Below are 19,053 nucleotides of genomic sequence, written 5' to 3'. Positions count from 1 at the left end.
TGAATCTCATTTTGTTTGTGTAAGGTTCATATTATTTATTTAATGATTTATGAGACAATAATAAACCCATAATGTGTGAACAGGTGGTGACATTAGTTCCACAGATCAAGTGTGCATATAAATTAATTTTGTGAAGAAGGGGATGAGTGAATTCAAGAAGCGGCTTGATTTGATTGCTGGAACGTTCAGTAAGCAACTATTCATGCCCATGTCTGGATTTCATTAGGCAAATTGCTAAGTGTGTAGAAAGCTGAAAAATTTGAGACAAGTGTACCCTTGTCTGATTGATTTGTAAACATATTATATCTTTAGCAGGTGTCATCATGTGACATGGCAGTAAGAGCAAGAGAGTTTAACGGCACCAATAACGTAATGCGTTGAGCCCCTGTTTAGGACCAAGGAAGTCACCCTTGCATGAAATCTTCCATCCTGCTGGATAACAGATTTATAGCACTGGCTTCTGCCAAACAAAGCAGGTAACTGTGATGACGGCTTCAGGGGCCATAAAACAACCGTGAATGTCAAACTGCTCAGACAGCATTTGCCAAGGAAATGCAGCGAACAGGGCCCGGGTTTTCCCAGTTTAATTTTGAGAGATTTAATTACTGAGTGGGAAGGGCTGGAGACCTTTGGAATACCATAAGCTAGACAGCCTGCCAGGGCCCGTTTCTTACAACTCCACTCCAGCAGTGAAAGGCTCTGCTGTGCTTTATTATCTGTGAGAAAGCCTGAGCCAGGCCCACCTCTTTGTAAATACTTTTTCATTTTTTCACTGTCCATCAACTGCTGCTTTCTTTCCTTCAATGCTCCTGCCATTTCTGCTGAAATAACTTTGTTTCACTCATTGTCCCCTCTCTCGCCTTTTGCTTATTGTTGTGGATCAGTCCCTTGATGTCGGATTCAGGTTCCCATAAATCCAGGGATTTGTGTCTTGTCCACTCCATTGGACCGCTTCTCGTTCATTCACCGCGACCACAGCAGGTGGGTTCCGAGTGTGTGGAGCGGTTAAGGAACAATATCAGTAATTGACTGATCAATAACACTGTCGCCCAGAGCTGAATAACCTCCTTCCAGTGGTGCAATCAGAAAAGGCTTTCAGAGATATCAAAGCTACTTCCCTCTGTTGCTTCTCTTAACAGTTATGTTCTTTGCAGTAAGAGGGTATGTGGTTCATAATGTACACATTTCCAGCCCTCCCTTCCTCCCTCCCTCTCACTTCATCTGCTGTTTTCTGCTCTCTCCCTTCCTCTCACCCCCCGCCCCCCGCCCTGAGTTTTCTGATCAGTACCCAGATCACGGCAAGTCTGTGCTGCAGCAGACATGGCGACAGGGACCATCCATCACTGCCAAACCGTTTGTGTGGACGTGTGCAAAATATAAGGAATATACTATGAATATGACAAGATTTATGCATGTTTAAACATATATCAGCAATACTCGCTTTCACACATCCATCTATACAATTTATATATTCATGATGATGTGTGCTTCTGTATTTATGTGTATATATATACACAAACACACACGCACACACAGTCCTACATCTATACTGAATTTACATATTCATATTTACATATTCGTTGTTCATGTTTTTGTTTTACTAGTGTTCCATCTTCTAACCAAAACTGCCTTCACATGAAGGAAAATACATGTAACTTGACAAGTCCACTCTGGTCCCAAATTAAATATAATATAATTTGGAGACAACTGGTCAATGGTGGTGTTACAGGAGCGCTTAAAAATTAAATGTAAAACTTTAACAAATCATGAAACATCAACCATTTGTCCTACAGGTCTGAAACTTTGTGAGGTCTATAACGCAATCTAGTGCAAATAATTATTTTTTAATTCTAAGCATGACCATTAAGGGTACCCTTGTTCATCCAATTTTTAACTGTATAACAAAAAATGTTAATTGCCTTTAGGCAAAACTCTCATTGGGCTGAGTCATCGCAGGGTAGTCATAGGTAGAAACATTGTGAAAGCACCTTAACTTGCACTGATATTCAGTTTCTGCAACGGGACATCAATTCTATCATGTCGTTTAATAAAATTACAATTCGTAATTTGGTGACAAACTAGCAAATATATTCAAAATATATCATAATTATAATAATATAGTACACAAGCTCACTAATCTCACAGGACATCATGACTCAGAGGCAAAACTCTGGGTTCACGATCACACTGCTTTGAATTCAATACCCACTCTGGGGGAAGGACCACCGAAAGAGTTGTAGAGACACATGATGTAAACGCCATGCAATCAATCCTGTAACACTGTGCTGCTTAATTTAGCTTAAGAATACAGCACTCTCCTGTATACAGTTTATTGAAATACTGTGTTTCTCTGAAAGAACATTGCCAGATAAACTTGCAGTAGGTGTGGCTTATCACAAAAAATTCACCAACATTTTCAAATGGTCACCATTTTGTAGTTTAAAAAAAATATATGTTAAGACCTTTTCTCCTACCCTCCTCACATATCTCATCACAATTCTAAAAACATAATCTTTCTGCAAATCACCAAACTTCATTTCAATCATATTTCGAATCCGAACAATATGGCCACCATGATGCAATAAGTACTTTATATCATAACAATTCCTGACATACTGATCTATTATTATGACATTTTGCAGGAATAAATATGTTCTTAATAATAATAATATCTATTGTCCAACTATGGCCCTGATTTGCCACATGGGTCACTTTACTACTTCTATGGCTTTGTGGTGGATATTTGTGTTTGGCCCCCTTAATTACTGCTTGCAGCTAAATGTATTATTATTTCTTTACTGTTCAACAGTAATAACAAATCTGTGAAAAACTTTGACTCATTTTCAAGAGAGATAAATATTCTGCTACAAACTACTAAACGTCTGTAAAACTAATAATGAAAACTGTTGCAGATAATCGCAGCTTTTGTCTAATTTTCTGTTCGCACTGCTTTTCTACCTGTTTGTACTTTTTTAAACCTTTGTCCTTTTCTGTCACTTTCCCTCTATTTCCCAGTGTCCTTCTCCCCCTCTCCCACTGACACTGGCCTTCCTGATGCCCTCATACCTCACACTGCAGCTGCCTGATGTCCTTCAAACAAGACCCCTCTCTCTCTCTCTCTCTCTCTCTCCCTCCTTCATCTCCAACATTGCCAGATGGAGTGGATGCTACCCATCCATTACAGTGTAATCACCTGTCCGCTGTCAAACACATTAATTATGAACAAGAGACTAATACTGCTGATTCACACCACCCATCCCTCTCTTCCACCTCTTTCTCTCTCTCTCTCTCTGATGTGTCCTTTTGAAAACACGCTATGCTAACACCCATTCCTTGGAATGATTATCTACAATAAGCATAGATAAGCATGGTATGCATAAACTGCATCTCTCCCTCACTCTCAGTCCCTGACAGCTGCCCACCCCCCCCCCCCCCCTTGCCCCACACTCCACCCTCTTTCACTCTCATGAAAAGACAAATGTGCTTACTGCACTTTTTGGAGGAAGAGATTACATCTTTCTCAGGAACTGAGGGATGTGGTAGAAGAGAGGGCGGGAATGAGAAAAACGCCCGTTGATACATCACGGATTAAACTTGATTATACAGACACTGATCTAGGACAGTGATTTATTCCTGTATCTTCACGTGTATCCGATATCTCCATATGTATCTGGTATCTCTGTATGAATCTTAAGGTTGCTTCGCTGATTAAACACATCTCCTGGAGCAGTGGACATGCTGTGTGTGTGTGTGTGTGTGTGTGAGCAATCCAATAAAAAGAAGTGATATTGGTGCTGACTGATAAAAAGGGTAACCAATGATGTAAGATCAGGCACGTCCACAATTCCACAGGAAGAATTTCATTTTTTATCAAAGGGCAGTTAATACACTGCAGTCATAGTAAAATCAGTCAAATCATGGTATGACACTCATAAAGCGGTAGAAGTCTGGGATGGCAAAGGGCTATCATTCATGCTATAGAGACTCAAATATGAATAATGTATGCCTCAGTGAGAGGTAAGTGCAGTATGCCTAAATCGCAGTAGAAAAACACACACAAAGAAACCCCAGTACACTAATGCACACTGACTGACTGACTGATTGTCTGTCTCTCACGTACACGGACACACACACAGACTGAGGCAGATTCCCCCAAATTTCACAGAGGTGTCATTTCTAAACACTAGAATAGTATGATAGTACCATAATAGTACGGGGGCGACATAGCTCAGGAAGTAAGAGCGGTTGTCTGGCAGTCGGAGGGTTGCCGGTTCGATCCCTGCCCTGGGCGTGTCGAAGCGTCCCTGAGCAAGACACCTAACCCCTAACTGCTCTGGTGAATGAGAGGCATCAATTGTAAAGCGCTTTGGATAGAAGCGCTATATAAATGCAGTCCATTTACCATATGAATGGTGAGGTGCACTATGAGAGTTCCTTCTGTAAGATACACATAAATATGTGCGTATTAATTGGTCAAAACACACATTTAAAGTGTTGGATATATCACATAATTTTACAAGAGCTGCCTAAACAACAAAATAATTCCTTCACCGTAAGTCGAGGAACTCATCAAAATGATCATGTTCATGTCCTCATCAATCCTACTGATTATCTGCACCAGAATTCAATATCATTAATTTCAATTCATTTCAATATTGGCAAAAGGGTAAGCTGCCCGGAAACGTGTCTGGAAAGAAAGACGCGCGTGGGCTTCCTGCTCTGATTCTGCAGCTTCCTGCTCTGATTCCGCGGCTGCCTGCTCTGATTCCGCGGCTTCCTGCTCTGATTCTGTGGCTTCCTGCTCTGATTCTGCAGCTTCCCGCTCCGATTCTGCAGCCTCCTGCTCTGATTCAGCGGCTTCCTGCTCTGATTCAGCGGCTTCCTGCTCTGATTCCGCGGCTGCCTGCTCTGATTCTGCAGCTTCCCGCTCTGATTCCGCGGTTTACGCGGCTGCGCTGGAACGGCGTTTGGATTCTGCAGAGCCCCGTGCCGCGTGCGTCAGCCCTCTGTCACGGTAAATCTGTCACGCTCCCTCCAGGAGCAGCAGCCAGCAGAATCTGCCACCGCTACAGCCTCACAAAGCTTCAGCAGTCAGCGTGGCCTCTCTGTGGCACGCAGGCAGGCACGCACACGTACACAGTCTCACACACACAGCCTCACACACAAGCGCACATGCACACAGGCACGCGCATACACACGTACACACACACAGGCACGCACACATGCAGACATACAGACAGGCACACGTACAGTACACACAGGCACGCACACATGCACACACACACACACTTGCATTCACACATTCGTAATCACTTTTTCAAATTTGACCATGAACAATTTCCCTTTGGTGACTGCACATCAAAGTCTAACTCAGATATTTTATATTGGACATTGTAGCTGTCCATGGATGTGGTATAAACTATGATTTAAATAGGCCAAGGAATGGAGACCTTGTTAAAATATCAGTGGATCAGCACCTGATAATCCCAGAGAATCATCTGCGCCCCCTTCAGGAGGATAAATGTACTGCACATTGCTGCACCAGCACTCATAGAAAGGTAGGCAGAGGTAGAGTCTTTCATTGATGCATACATACAATACCTTGCTCTCAAAAAAACCATGTTAAATACCCTGTTCTGCAATAACCCCCCCCCCCCCCAAAAAAACGATTTGAAAAATGCTGTGTACAAATGTACACACAAAGATTTTCAAACACACTTTTAAGAAAACCTTAACCCAACATCCATGCTAACACGCACAAGATGTACACATATACACACAAATTTCCACAGACATACACAAATACAGGTGTAGGCGCACACATCAACGTAGGGACTCAAACGCATACACAGGCACAGAAGGACAAACGCACAGGACAGGACTGAATTACAGGGACAATACAGGGCGATTTTAAAAAGTTGAGTGAGAAATAGAGCAAAAGAGTGATTTACAGGAGGAGAGTAAAGGCCCCAGAGAGGTGCAATGTGAAGAGAAGCCACTCAGCAGGACTGCTGACGGCTGTTTTTAAGACGGACCACTTACCATGTAACGGATGGAGGATGAGTCCCCATTCCAACCCCCTCAGCTTTCTCTCTTTCCACTCGAGACAGACACACACACACGCACACACACACACACGCACACACCCAAACACACAGAAGTGCACACACACCAACACACAAAGAAGCAAACACATACACACCCATGCACACAAATGCAAACACACATACCCACACACACACATATGCACACACAAATTTAAAAAATGTTGAAGTAAAATATACTTATGCCTAACTAAATGGACTGACAAAATAATAAATTAAAACACAGAAGCACTGTATGAATGTCAGACAACCTACAATACAAGGACACTCAATCCACTCGGGTCCCCAGAATTCCACAGCTTAGTGATGTCGTCATTCTTGGACTGCAATAATCTCCATTTCAGGACCGCCACCTTTCTGAAATGTCCTTTTCTGAAACAACCTGGACGAACCTGTGCAGACCCTCTCCTGGTGGCAATCACTGAGAGACCTGTCCAGATGCTCTAAAGTGGGGGGGGGGGGGGGGTGATAAATTCTGTGTAATGTGCTGAGAGTAGGCCCAACAGAGAATGTTTTTATCGACAGAGAGGGAGGAAGTGCCTTGTGATTCCCTCGGTGGGTTTGCTGTTTCTGGGATAAGCTTCAGGGAGCCTCCTGCCCTGTACTGGGTGCGGATTCCCAAAAGAAGGATTTCGACCTCTCGATGAACTACACCTGCATCTGAGAGCTAGTAACTCTCCTGAAATGTTAAGGCAGAACAGGGCGTTTGTATTGAGAGGCCATAATGATAATGTTTTCCACCATGGCATTTGTGTAATATTTTTGTGACTTGTATGTGAATATTGTGTAAACCATTGCAGCGCCCTCCTAATTAACGCTGGGCTGAGAGTCAATGGAGAGCTGTGATTGGTTCAGGCCGAGCCACGGATGCAGTGATTGGAGGTTGGGCAGAGGAAAGGGCAGCTATTGGTGGAGTGGTGGCTGCATCTCAGGAGCTGGTGGCTCTGAGAAGGAATCCAACCGCAGATTTCAATCTACTCTCCCCTGAGGACTACACAAACAGCACTGGACCCAATTTCCCAAAATAAACCATCAGGGAACCAGAATTATTCATCCGGATGATTCAGTCCCCCTCCCCACTCCCCCAAAATGGGGCAGGCTGACTCTCAGTCCAGTGCTGAGGCAGAGAAGATTTTTTTGCATTTGGAGGAGCAGCACATCACTTCACGAACATGATCACATTACAGCACCACTCTCAACACACTGATCTCAATCACACCCCCAGCCCTCCCCTCCAAAGCCCTTTGTATCGCCCCCTGCAGGACGGCACAGTGACAACAGTAGATAGATAGATAAACAGAACTAAATATACAGAAATACACACAGACACACAAACGCAAATACACACACAAACACACACAAACACACATACGAATACGCACACGAACACACTCACACAAACACACATGCACACAAAAACACACATGCACAAACGCACACACACACACACATACACACACGGACATGCGAATAAGCATATAAACACACACACGCGTACACACACACACACACACACACACACACACGCACAACTGCGACGGAAAAGGTTGGCAGAATAGAACACTATGCACTAACACGGATATCAAAACACCCGACGATATCAAACCAGGCAAAGCACAGCAGAAACACTAAGAGTCCCCACAGGAACCAGAGCTACACAACAGTACTGCACAGAGGGGAGAGAGAGACAGAGATAGCGAGAGAGATAGCACGAGAGAGAGAGAGAGAGAGAGAGGGCGCGAGAGCAGCCACACCACTTTGACTACAGCCATATATAGATAGAGGGGAACAGAGGTCAGGAGCACAGCGCGGTGCGGATATATTTACTCTGTCCTCAAAGCGCCACACTCCCCTGGCCGCCCGGCCCTCAGAGCCCGCGCTGCTGTCCTGATGGACAAGCCAGCGCTGCACCGCGTCAGCCTAGAAGACACACCACATGGAAACCGTTAATGCTGCGCGTTAGCGTTAGCACACGTACGCCGCGAGCGCGCGGGTTAGCGCTGTCCTGATGGACAAGCCAGCGCTGCACCGCGTCAGCCTAGAAGACACACCACATGGAAACCGTTAATGCTGCGCGTTAGCGTTAGCACACGTACGCCGCGAGCGCGCGGGTTAGCGCTGTCCTGATGGACAAGCCAGCGCTGCACCGCGTCAGCCTAGAAGACACACCACATGGAAACCGTTAATGCTGCGCGTTAGCGTTAGCACACGTACGCCGCGAGCGCGCGGGTTAGCGCACGCACAACCGGCATCCGCATCACAACACACATTAAGCAGTTTTTTTTAATGGTTTACGGGGTCCGTAAGCGGGTCGTCTTCTCTACAGAGATCTGCCGACCCGGTGAACACTGACACACTGCAGTAATGCGCACACAGGACATACATTTTTTTTACATACATGAAACAAAGTGGAAAGATGTTTTGCATACAGTGAATCCATTGATGAGATGAACAGACAAGACATACATGTGTGACCCCACCCTCGCCACCACCCCAACCCCCCCCACCACCCACCCACTGTGCACACAAACACCCACTACTTCTCTGATCAAGACTAAATCCACACCCGACACATCCACCTCCTATGTGTGATAAGCTCCGCCCCCGCATGTAAAACCCTCGCAAAAATGAACTCCACCCTTTGTAAAATGTCGTCCTCCTTTACGAGACAATCTTCGCCCCTCCCGTCTGTGACTCTGGCTCCGCCCCTTCACCCTTTCCATTGCACAACTTCCGCAGCCATTCATAAAAATCCAACTCAAACATCAGCACGAAACATGCTCTACCACAGGGGAGGAAAAAAAGAACAGCAATTATCCAATGAGGGAAAAATTACAGAAAAAAAATTATTACTAATTTGGTCGGGCGTTACACGCACAAATCCCCTCATGTACCAAATGTGTGTGTGAGATCAATGTGTGTGGGTGGGTATGTGTGTATAAGATGAGCGAGGATGTGTGTGTGTGTGTGTGTGTGTGTGTGTGTGGGTGGGTATGTGTGTATAAGATGAGCGAGGATGTGTGTGTGTGTGTGTGTGTGCGCGGTGTGGGGCGTGCCGGAGCGTGGCAGATTGTGTTTATAATTGGATCTGAGGGCGCACAGGCAGCAGTAATGCGGAGCTGAAGGGTAAGGGGAAGAGCTGGTGTTGACGGAATCAGCAGGTCATGCACTGGAAGACTGCGCAAGACACTGAGACACTGACACTGCAGTGACACTGACAGCACTAATAAACACTTTCATCCCCCACACTGGTACTGTCCACATACACACTGATACTCCCCCTCCATACTGACACTGATACTCTCTGCGCTGACATTGATACTCTCATACTGACACTGGTACTCTCTCTCCACACAGACATTGATACTCTCATACTGACACTGATACTCTCTCTCCATACTGACACTGATACTCTCTGCGCTGACATTGATACTCTCATACTGACACTGATACTCTCCACACGGACACTGATACTCTCTCTCAACACTGACATTGATACTCTCCACATTCATATTGATACTGTCCACACTGGCATTGACACTCTCTATACTGACATTGTTACTCACCACAGTGACATTTATACTCTCCAAACAGACATTGATGCTCTCTACACTGATATTGATACACCCCAAACTGACATTGATACTCTCCATACTGACATTGATACTCTCCATACTGACATTGATACTCTCCGCAGTGATATTGATACTCTCCAAACAGACATTGATGCTCTCTACACTGATATTGATACACCCCAAACTGACATCGATACTCTCCATACTGACATTGATACTCTCCACATTCATATTGATACTCTCCACACTGACATTGATACTCTCTATACTGACATTGTTACTCACCACAGTGACATTGATACTTTCCAAACAGACATTGATGCTCTCTACACTGATATTGATACACCCCAAACTGACATTGATACTCTCCATACTGACATTGATACTCTCCCCAGTGATATTGATACTCTCCATACTGACATTGATACTCTCCCCAGTGATATTGATACTCTCCACAGTCACACTGAAGCACAACAGCAGCAGCACTTGTCCATCTCTAGGTGAGCACCTACATGCTCATTGTCCATGCTCTGCATCACATAACACAGAGCACCAGAACATCACACTCACAGTAACCCATTTAACATGGGAATGAATGAACGGTCTTCCATATGCCATAAACAAAGCATGCCGTTCTCTCATTTCTGTCTCCTTCATTCTTACGCCCTCTTCCCTGTCTATTCTCTTGCCTTCCCTCTCCAGTCTTTTCCTTTTCTCCCCTTCGCTTTTTACACCACTCCTCCCACTGTTTGAGTCTGCCTTCCACCCCCCTCTCCCCCTACATCCCTCTCTTCCTCCTCATCCATTATCCCGGCTCCTGTAGCAGGTCAAGGGATGACACCAAACCTTCTCCTTTATAAATTATTCACTCTCACGGGGAATCTCAACCTAAGCTTATTTAAGGACATTTAACAATGCAAATATAACAGCAATTTCATAGATAGGAAAAAGATACTACTCAAAGAATTTAGGAGGCAAGTATACACACACACACACACACGTGCATGCACGCGCACACAAACACACGCACACACCCACATTCATGCTCACTCACGCACACTTGCATGCTCACACACCACAAATATAGCAATTCATCATCCACTATGAGCAGAGACAGCAGTCAGGCCAAAGTAAAGTATCTCTCTAATGAATCCTGCTGGATTTACAGCCAGACCCACATATCAACAGACAGAGAGGGCCTGGGGACCAACATACCTGGAAACACACACACACACACACACTCACACACACACACTCACACTCAGACACATACTCTCACACACACACACACACACTCAGACACACTCACACACTCAGACACATACTCTCACACACACACACACACTCAGGCACACTCACACACGCACATGCACACACGCGCACACTCACATATGCCCACACACACACACCCACACACACACACACACACACACACACTAACACACACACTCACACTTACACATGCACACGTGCACTCACGCATGCACACACACGCACACATACGCACAAAGTCGCACATACACACACAAACCCAAACAGACACAGTCACAAAGGGTTCAGTGAGTAATAATTATATATGTGGGATGCAGCAGCAACATTAACAGTCTCCATTCCTTCTCATTAGCGGTGAACAGTGGCAGTATGCTAGGGGCAAGCCACAATAGCCTGAATAAGCAGGAACTCAGCTTCGACATCAGACAAAATTACACAGACTGCTAAAACTAGCGGAGTAATGTCGCAGCGCCCCACTCAGCTATAAATAAAGATGTATAATTATCGCTATTGTTATCGCCATGCCGATCAGTTACAGTAGTGCCCGTACACAAGATCCGCTGTCCAATCAGAAGCTTCGCCGAAGCCACCTAAAAGAGACAATGCACGTACGTAGTCTGAATAGGGACGGGCTATCACACAAGCGAGAGAGAGAGAGCGGGGGGGGGAAAGAGAGAGAGAGAGAGACAGAGGGAGGGACAGAGAGAGGCCATGGTAGGACAAAGAAGAGAACGGACAAAGTTGTTATAGTGTTCATAATTAATGGCGAACGTGAGAGGTTAGAGGGGTTGGCTGCACAGCTTAGTAAGCCTCGGTAGTACAGACAGAAATGTAAGTCAGGAAGTAGAATTCAGGGGACATTTTAAAGAGGCAGTTGGTGAGTTTGAGAACGAAGGATGGACAAGGTAGGGGGAAACACTACTGCATCTCCCCTCTACTGTATATTACTGTACACTACTGCACACTACTGTGCACTACTGCTTCTCCTCTCTACTGTATATTACTGTGCACTACTGCACACTACTGTGCACTACTGCATCTCCTCTCTACTGTATATTACTGTGCACTACTGCATCTCCTCTCTACTGTATATTACTGTGCACTACCGCTTCTCCTCTCTACTGTATATTACTGTGCACTACTGCACACTACTGTTCACTACTGCATCTCCTCTGTACTGTGTATTACTGTGCACTACTGCACACTACTGTTTACTACTGCATCTCCTATCTACTGTATATTACTGTGCACTACTGTACACTACTACATCTCCCCTCTACTGTACACTACTGCACACTACTCCATCTCCCCTCTACTGTACTATATATATATCTGTTCATATCAAGCTGTAAGAAACAGGTCAACCTTTTCTCCCGAAGCATTTATAAAGGCAGTTTTCACCTGGGTGTACTACTCTTAAATCAAGCCTTTTATCTTTGGACAACACAGCAGAGAGCTTATGGCATTATTTGAAGGGCAAATATGCATCATCAAGACTATGTATCAAAATTTTGAAAATATGTGAAGAATTATTCACGCTATACACAAAATGTACATAAGAATTCAACTGTATCGTTAATTTCACAAAATTCACATAAGCTAGCATCAGAATTATTATATAGAATTCACTTCCTACCTCTTTCCCACCACTGCCATAAAACTGTGTAGATAACTAAAAGCACTGAAATTCTGCAAGGGTTTATCCAAGATGTACCAAAACCTCTCCAAATTGCAAATTTTGAATGATGTTTTGAACACAATCGACACCACAAAAACAAATTTTGTTCAGTCAAAATCACATTCTGAACAGAAAAGAGTACGATCAATTCCAAGATGTTAAGTGTCAATATCTAGGAAGAATTAACATTATGACAAATGCTGAAATGCTTGCGTTGGCTGACAGGAATTATAACTGTGAACTAATATTAGTTGCTAACGTTACTGCTGCAAACGTCACCCACCTATTGCCACAGAATTAACCCCTTTGGAAGCTTTGCAAAAGAGACAGAGAGACATTCTATACCTATGGCAGCGACAGTGACCAATTATAGCTTGCATCTGCAAGTGTGTTGCTCACATTCCAAACGAGTTAATCAATGGGAAATTATCCGATGTGAAAACGTAAACATCTAAAAAAAATATCGGTGCTATTTGCACCAAAAGCACAAGCAACTAGGTGAACTACTAGCCAGACTTGGTAGGTCCTGCCGAAAAGCTGTTGGACGAGTGGCGTACAGAATGTTGACCTTACAATTGGTCGCTGCCACTGCCACACTTGTTCCCGGTTATGGTTATACACTTAGTTGCACGCTCTGGATAAGAGCGTCTGCCAAATGCCTGTAATGTAACGTTATGTAAACGTAATGATGTGGGATGAGAAGAAATAATAAGAAGAACACTAAACTCGCTTTTGTCAGTGAGTTTAAATGGCCTCCAGTGGGGCCATAACTTTGTCTAGGACCCAGTCTTTGAGCCAACCTCCACTCTATAAAGATGAAAATGTTTCACGCTCTTCAAATACTTCTCTCACAGCTCAAAACCTTTCTCTCCGATCCGCCATAATTATAAATACATTTTATAGCGCAACGGCAGGTTGTTAGGAGATCTAGCTGGCTTTTCGGCAGTGCACATTCACTCACTGTCAGCACGATCTTCATGGCGCAGAGACCCCCCCCCCCCCCCCGGCAATATGCAATTAGACTACTTGGGCATGGCCGGACCCATTGACACCAACGAGGGCCCATTTGAAAGGTGACAGGCTTGTTTCATTCGTTCAGTCACTCGATTGACTTAAAAGCAGACGTATCGCTGTTCAGATAAGCAAACGTCTGCCACACAAAATACTTCTGTAGTAAAGAGGGGGCAAGGGGTGGTCAAGTAAACCAGCCATGTCCTCTAAATGGATTCTTGCCGGATTGAGGTGAAAATAGGCCCTGACCAAGCTAAGAGCGTTATATAGAATACAAGCAGAGGCATTTTGGATTACAGACACATGTACATAGACAAAGGAGCCAGTATTGTAAATACCGAAAGTGAATTCAATGTTAGCACATTACACGTGAACATTTTTTCTGAAACATTTATTTGGTGATCTGAAAGGACCTGGTACTGTTCTGAAAACTGAAAGGGTATGCGATCTTTTCATGTAAAAAAGGGACCAGATAACCATAGAAAAAAAAATGTTTTATGATGTGGGTTACTGTGTAATAAGTGATTGGGGGATGGGGAGGTTCCATTTATTTTACCACCATTGATTGCCCTGAGCGCTGATAAGGGAACAAGTGGCGTTGCTAGCCAGAAAGGCTGACCTTGAATTTGTGGCACATTTGTGGTCCGTTTTTGAATACATTGTGGATATTTGTTTATTACCAATTTTGCGGACGCCGGCGTCCATACCACTAGGGGGCAGGAGGGATAGTTCTACTCTCATCGCAGTACATACAGCGTTCTCCGCTCACAACTGCGTCCAATGGCGTCGCGTCCACTTCTGAATTTTTGTACGATTTGCATTTGTTTGCCACCGGGAGTCTCAACAGTCTTTCCCATTCATCCTCCTCATAGCGCCACCTTTTGGTAAGAACGGCAACTGTCGAATAACGGCAATAAACGCAACAACAAAACAAGATTCCGTGATTCTCTGCGGTAGGGGTAGGAGTGGATTTGATTTGGGTTTTTTTCTGTGTGCCCACTCAATTCCTGATTTATGAATGGCATTCGCAAGCATGTACAAATCCTGGTCAGCCTGGATTGGAGCTGTGTGAAAAGGATCTGTATAACGGTGTATCAACATGATGCTGGTTCGGACTGACGAATCAGTATTAAGCATGAAAACAGCCAATGAGAACCAAACTCTGATGACATTCACGGCCTGGGTCAAACCGACTCAAAAGCTCACGACAAGCAGTGTGAAAACTGGGCTTGACCTGGTGAAGCCTGTAAGGAAATCAGTGGAGGAGGAAGTGTTTCCCAGAGTGCAACAGCTCTCCGGTCTAAGTGGATGGTGAGGGACAGGAAGAAATAAACCGAGAGCTTCGCCTGAGTGAGACGTGATCAATTATTGATAAATGCCTAAGTGCGTGTGCATGCGTGCACATGTATATTTGTATGTAAACGTGTCTGTGCCTCCCAGTCAGTCAGTATTAGGAAGGTGGCATATGCTGTATTATGGGTCTGTAACTCTAGTGATAAGAGGAGGTAGAACTGGTCTCACAACAGTGCTAAACAGCCCTGAGTTCTTGTAAGGGTACAGGACAGCAGCAGACAAACTGGTCTGAGATCAGTGAGGAAGATCCCTGAGCTCCTGTAAGGGTACAGGACAGAAGCAGACAAACTGGTCTGAGATCAGTGAGGAAGAGCCCTGAGTTCCTGTAAGGGTACAGGACGAAAGCAGATAAACTGGTCTGAGATCAGTGAGGAAGAGCCCTGAGTTCCTGTAAGGGTACAGGACGAAAGCAGATAAACTGGTCTGAGATCAGTGAGGAGGAGCCCTGAGTTCCTGTAAGGGTACAGGACGAAAGCAGATAAACTGGTCTGAGATCAGTGAGGAAGAGCCCTGAGTTCCTGTAAGGGTACAGGACGAAAGCAGATAAACTGGTCTGAGATCAGTGAGGAAGAGCCCCGAGTTCCTCTGAGAGTGGCCAGAGTAATCTGTGGGCCGCCATTCTAAATCAAACAGCTAGCCTCCCTCCCTCTCCGTCCCTTTCCTCCAATCCTCTCTCCCTCCGCCTCGCTCCACCATCATCCGTCCCTCTGCCTTCACCTTTCTCCCTCTCAAACCAATTTTGCTTTGGCACGCAGGCACAACTCTCACACAAACGTGTTTCTCTGTATGCTTCCACACACGCAGACAGGCGAGCACGCATGCCATGTACACACATGTAAGCATGCTCATGCAACCACACACAGGTACACCTGCATGCACACATCTACAGACATGCACTCATACACAGTCTCTCTCTCTCTCTATCTCACACGCATACACACACACACACACACACACACGCAAAACCACACGCGTGTGCAAAGTACAGGCAGACAATGGCTCTGAAGATCGGGCGGAGAGCGCAGGAACCCGCGTTCGGTTGGGCCTCATAAATAAATAAATAAAAGACATAAAAAGCGGTGGTCTGTTTTTTCTTCCCGTGCTAAAACGGAAGCCCTGAAATATTGATGGGCTGTCAGGCCACTGCCTCCGCAATCCATTACAAACAAAGCTAGCAGTGCTAAACTCACTCTCTCTGTCTCTCTCCATCCATCCCTCCCTCCATCTTCCACTCTCCCTCCCTTTCTCTCTCTACCTCCACCTTCCACACACCCTATTTTTCTCTCCTTTCATCTATCCATGTGCATTTTTTTCTCCACCCTCTTCTCTCCTTTCATCTCGTCTCTTTCCCTCTCTCACCATCCACCCCTTTCTCTCATTTCGCCCATTCTCTCTTTCTCCAACATTTCTTCCATTTTCTCTCCTTCCTTGCCCATCTCCGGCTCCCTCTCTCTTTTTCCCAGGGTGCACTGGGAGTTGTAAACCTGCTGTTCCAGCCTCCGAGGCTCGCACATCACACAGACAGCCGCCACTGCGCCACTGGCCACGCCTCCTCTTCAATATTCATGAGCACAGCGGAGGGACTCGCTGGCGAGCCGGGCAGAACCTCCCCAGAGATTCTGAATGACGTCATCACTCCGTGACAGCGATAAGCGATTCTCCTTTTTCAAAGGGAGCCCCAGTTCTGTCATTTCTCGGATTAAGGGATTTTGGCTCGCGGTAACGAGCAAATTGATCTTGTTTCCCGCAGAAACCGATGCGATACTTTCATGTGTAAAAATGCAACGTTGCTAACATGGCTCAGCATGTAGTGTATGATTCTTTTAGGGGAGGAGGTGGCTGTTTGGTTAACATTTATTTTTACTTGCTTAAATATTTATTCAGTTAATTTTTTTAATCATAGGAAAAAAAATGTCTGTCAGGCTTGTCTGGTATTGTGCATCTGGAAAATGTGAGAGAGGACATAACCTTCGCCTTACGGTGGCCCACAGTACAAAATCTCTTGTCCCTGCTTCCACAGGGAGCAGTCCGGACAGGAAGTGGTGCATTTTCACTCCCTATTCCTCCTCCAGTTTGGATTGGATAATCATATCTGCAGGCCTGTCCAATCACAGCGGGGCCCTCCACCACCACAGGGCTCTCCCAGCGGCATGATCTCCAGATCACAGAGAGAACACTTTGGCACTGGTTAGAATTTGCATATTGGTGATTTAAAACACCTCCCAGGTCCTATTTTCCTGTTTGGTGTTGTACTTCACTTTCCCGCATGTAAGCTTGAGTTACTGCAGACGACGTCACGTCGCGCAGGGGTACTGCCACACCAGGCACAGCGCAATTTAATACGAGAGCGTGTCTTCAACTCACTACAGCACCAACTATAAATGTCAGATATTCATTTCAGGCCCTTGAATCCCCGCTAATCAGCATTCTGTAATACTCCTACTGAGAGAAATCAATAACTAATCAGGAGGACATGCTGATTTTTGCCATGCTAGCGGCCTCAAAAGTCCAGAATGCAACAGTGAGGCTTTGCCAGGGATTAGGGGTGTGGTCACAATCTCCGACTTTGCTTTTAGCCTTTTAGCTAAGTGCTACTAGCTAGCTAGCTAATGTGAATGTCAGTCTAGCTGGCTGTGTATGCCATAACCCTTCTGGGTAATGTTGGCAAATAGCACTGGAGCAGATCTAGAAGAAGTCTGCCAGGAGAGCGAGTGAAATGTTGTAAACGGTGAAAAAATGCTACATTTATTACACACGTCTAATAATAAACCGTGGACTGAACAGCACATCGGCGTTACGCGTTCACTGATGATGTAAGCGTCCTAGCCTGGAATTTTCCTTTAACACCACACCCACGCAGAGATTTAGCAAAACGCGCAAAATAATGGTCATTTTCAGGGTTTCCCGCCATGTTTGAAGGCAAGGCCGCCGCGCGCGCATGGCCACTCCCACCTCTGGAGACTCAAGGAAGTGACTGAGCCAGACAGAGCAGAAGTTTGAGGGAACTGAGACCGAGCTGGGAATAATAAGAGGCTGGAAGGTGCTGGCGTACTGCAGAATGAAATTAGAGGGCACTGTCTGACACTGACTGACTGACTCCTGGATGTTTTCTGTCATAAATCATAGCAGCAGAAGCTCAGGTATAACAAAGAATATAAAGCAGACACACACACACACACACACCTACACGTATACACACACTCTCACACACACACACACACACACGTACATACACACCTACATGGATACAGACACACACACGCACACACACACACGCATACGCACCCACATGGATACAGACACACACGCACACACACACACACACACACACACACGCATACGCACCCACATGGATACAGACACACACACACACACACACACACATACACATACGCATACACACCTACATGGATATACACACACGCGCGCATACACGTAGACCACATGCACAGAGACACACAGCCATGTGTTGGCACTGCAGGGTTACCCCATCCCTAACCATCCAAACCCCCCCCCCCCCACCCCACCCCACCCCCCCACCCCAGAGCACTGCAGCATCACTGCCGCAGAGACAAAGGGTACTCTCATCCCTTAGCATCTTCAAAACCAGAGAGAGAGAGAGAGAGAGCGATAGAGAGAGACAAAGGGAGAGGGAGAAGGCAGGGGAATGAATGAATGTAGGAGAGGGAGAAAATGAACAAGTGGAGGTTCAGAGGGGCAATGGAAAGACTCTGAAGTGAATGAAAAAACAGAGGGAAAACAAGGAGAAAGAGATTCCACGAGAGATGAGAGCGATTCTGGCTGAAGACTACAGAAGCGTCCGTCTCCAACCTTCAATCCTTCATCACAGCAGATGGAATTCTGGGATTCCATTTGGCAGAGCGGAGGGTTTGGCACTGACAAAACAACAACGAGGCGCACCACTACGGCCAGTCCCTCATGTGCAGAATCCCAGCACATTAATAATCATCCCCAAATACAAACTTCAGCCAAATCTATATTTAAGCTATGCTGAGGGGGGGGTGGGGGCGGTGGCGGGGGGGGGGGCTGGGTATGTTTG

At 45.5% G+C, this 19,053-nt stretch overlaps 1 protein-coding gene across 3 annotated transcripts in view; it reads right to left on the bottom strand.

Moving 5' to 3' along the window:
* Positions 1-19,053, bottom strand: part of ank1b (ankyrin 1, erythrocytic b) — a 79,876-nt gene that overhangs the window by 44,178 nt on the left and 16,645 nt on the right. For 2 of the 3 annotated variants that reach the window (XM_064307898.1, XM_064307899.1), the window contains exon 2: positions 7,932-8,024. The exons of the other annotated variant lie outside the window; for it this stretch is intronic. In XM_064307898.1, coding sequence (XP_064163968.1) covers positions 7,932-8,024 — 93 coding nt within the window. The remainder of the gene's footprint in view (positions 1-7,931; positions 8,025-19,053) is intronic. 3 annotated transcript variants of the gene reach the window in all.

Source organism: Anguilla rostrata, chromosome 14 (genome assembly GCF_018555375.3).
Source record: "Anguilla rostrata isolate EN2019 chromosome 14, ASM1855537v3, whole genome shotgun sequence".
NCBI classification, from domain to species: Eukaryota; Metazoa; Chordata; class Actinopteri; order Anguilliformes; family Anguillidae; genus Anguilla; species Anguilla rostrata.
Note: the sequence above shows the minus strand (reverse complement) of the source record. Positions and strands in the feature narration are given on the sequence as shown.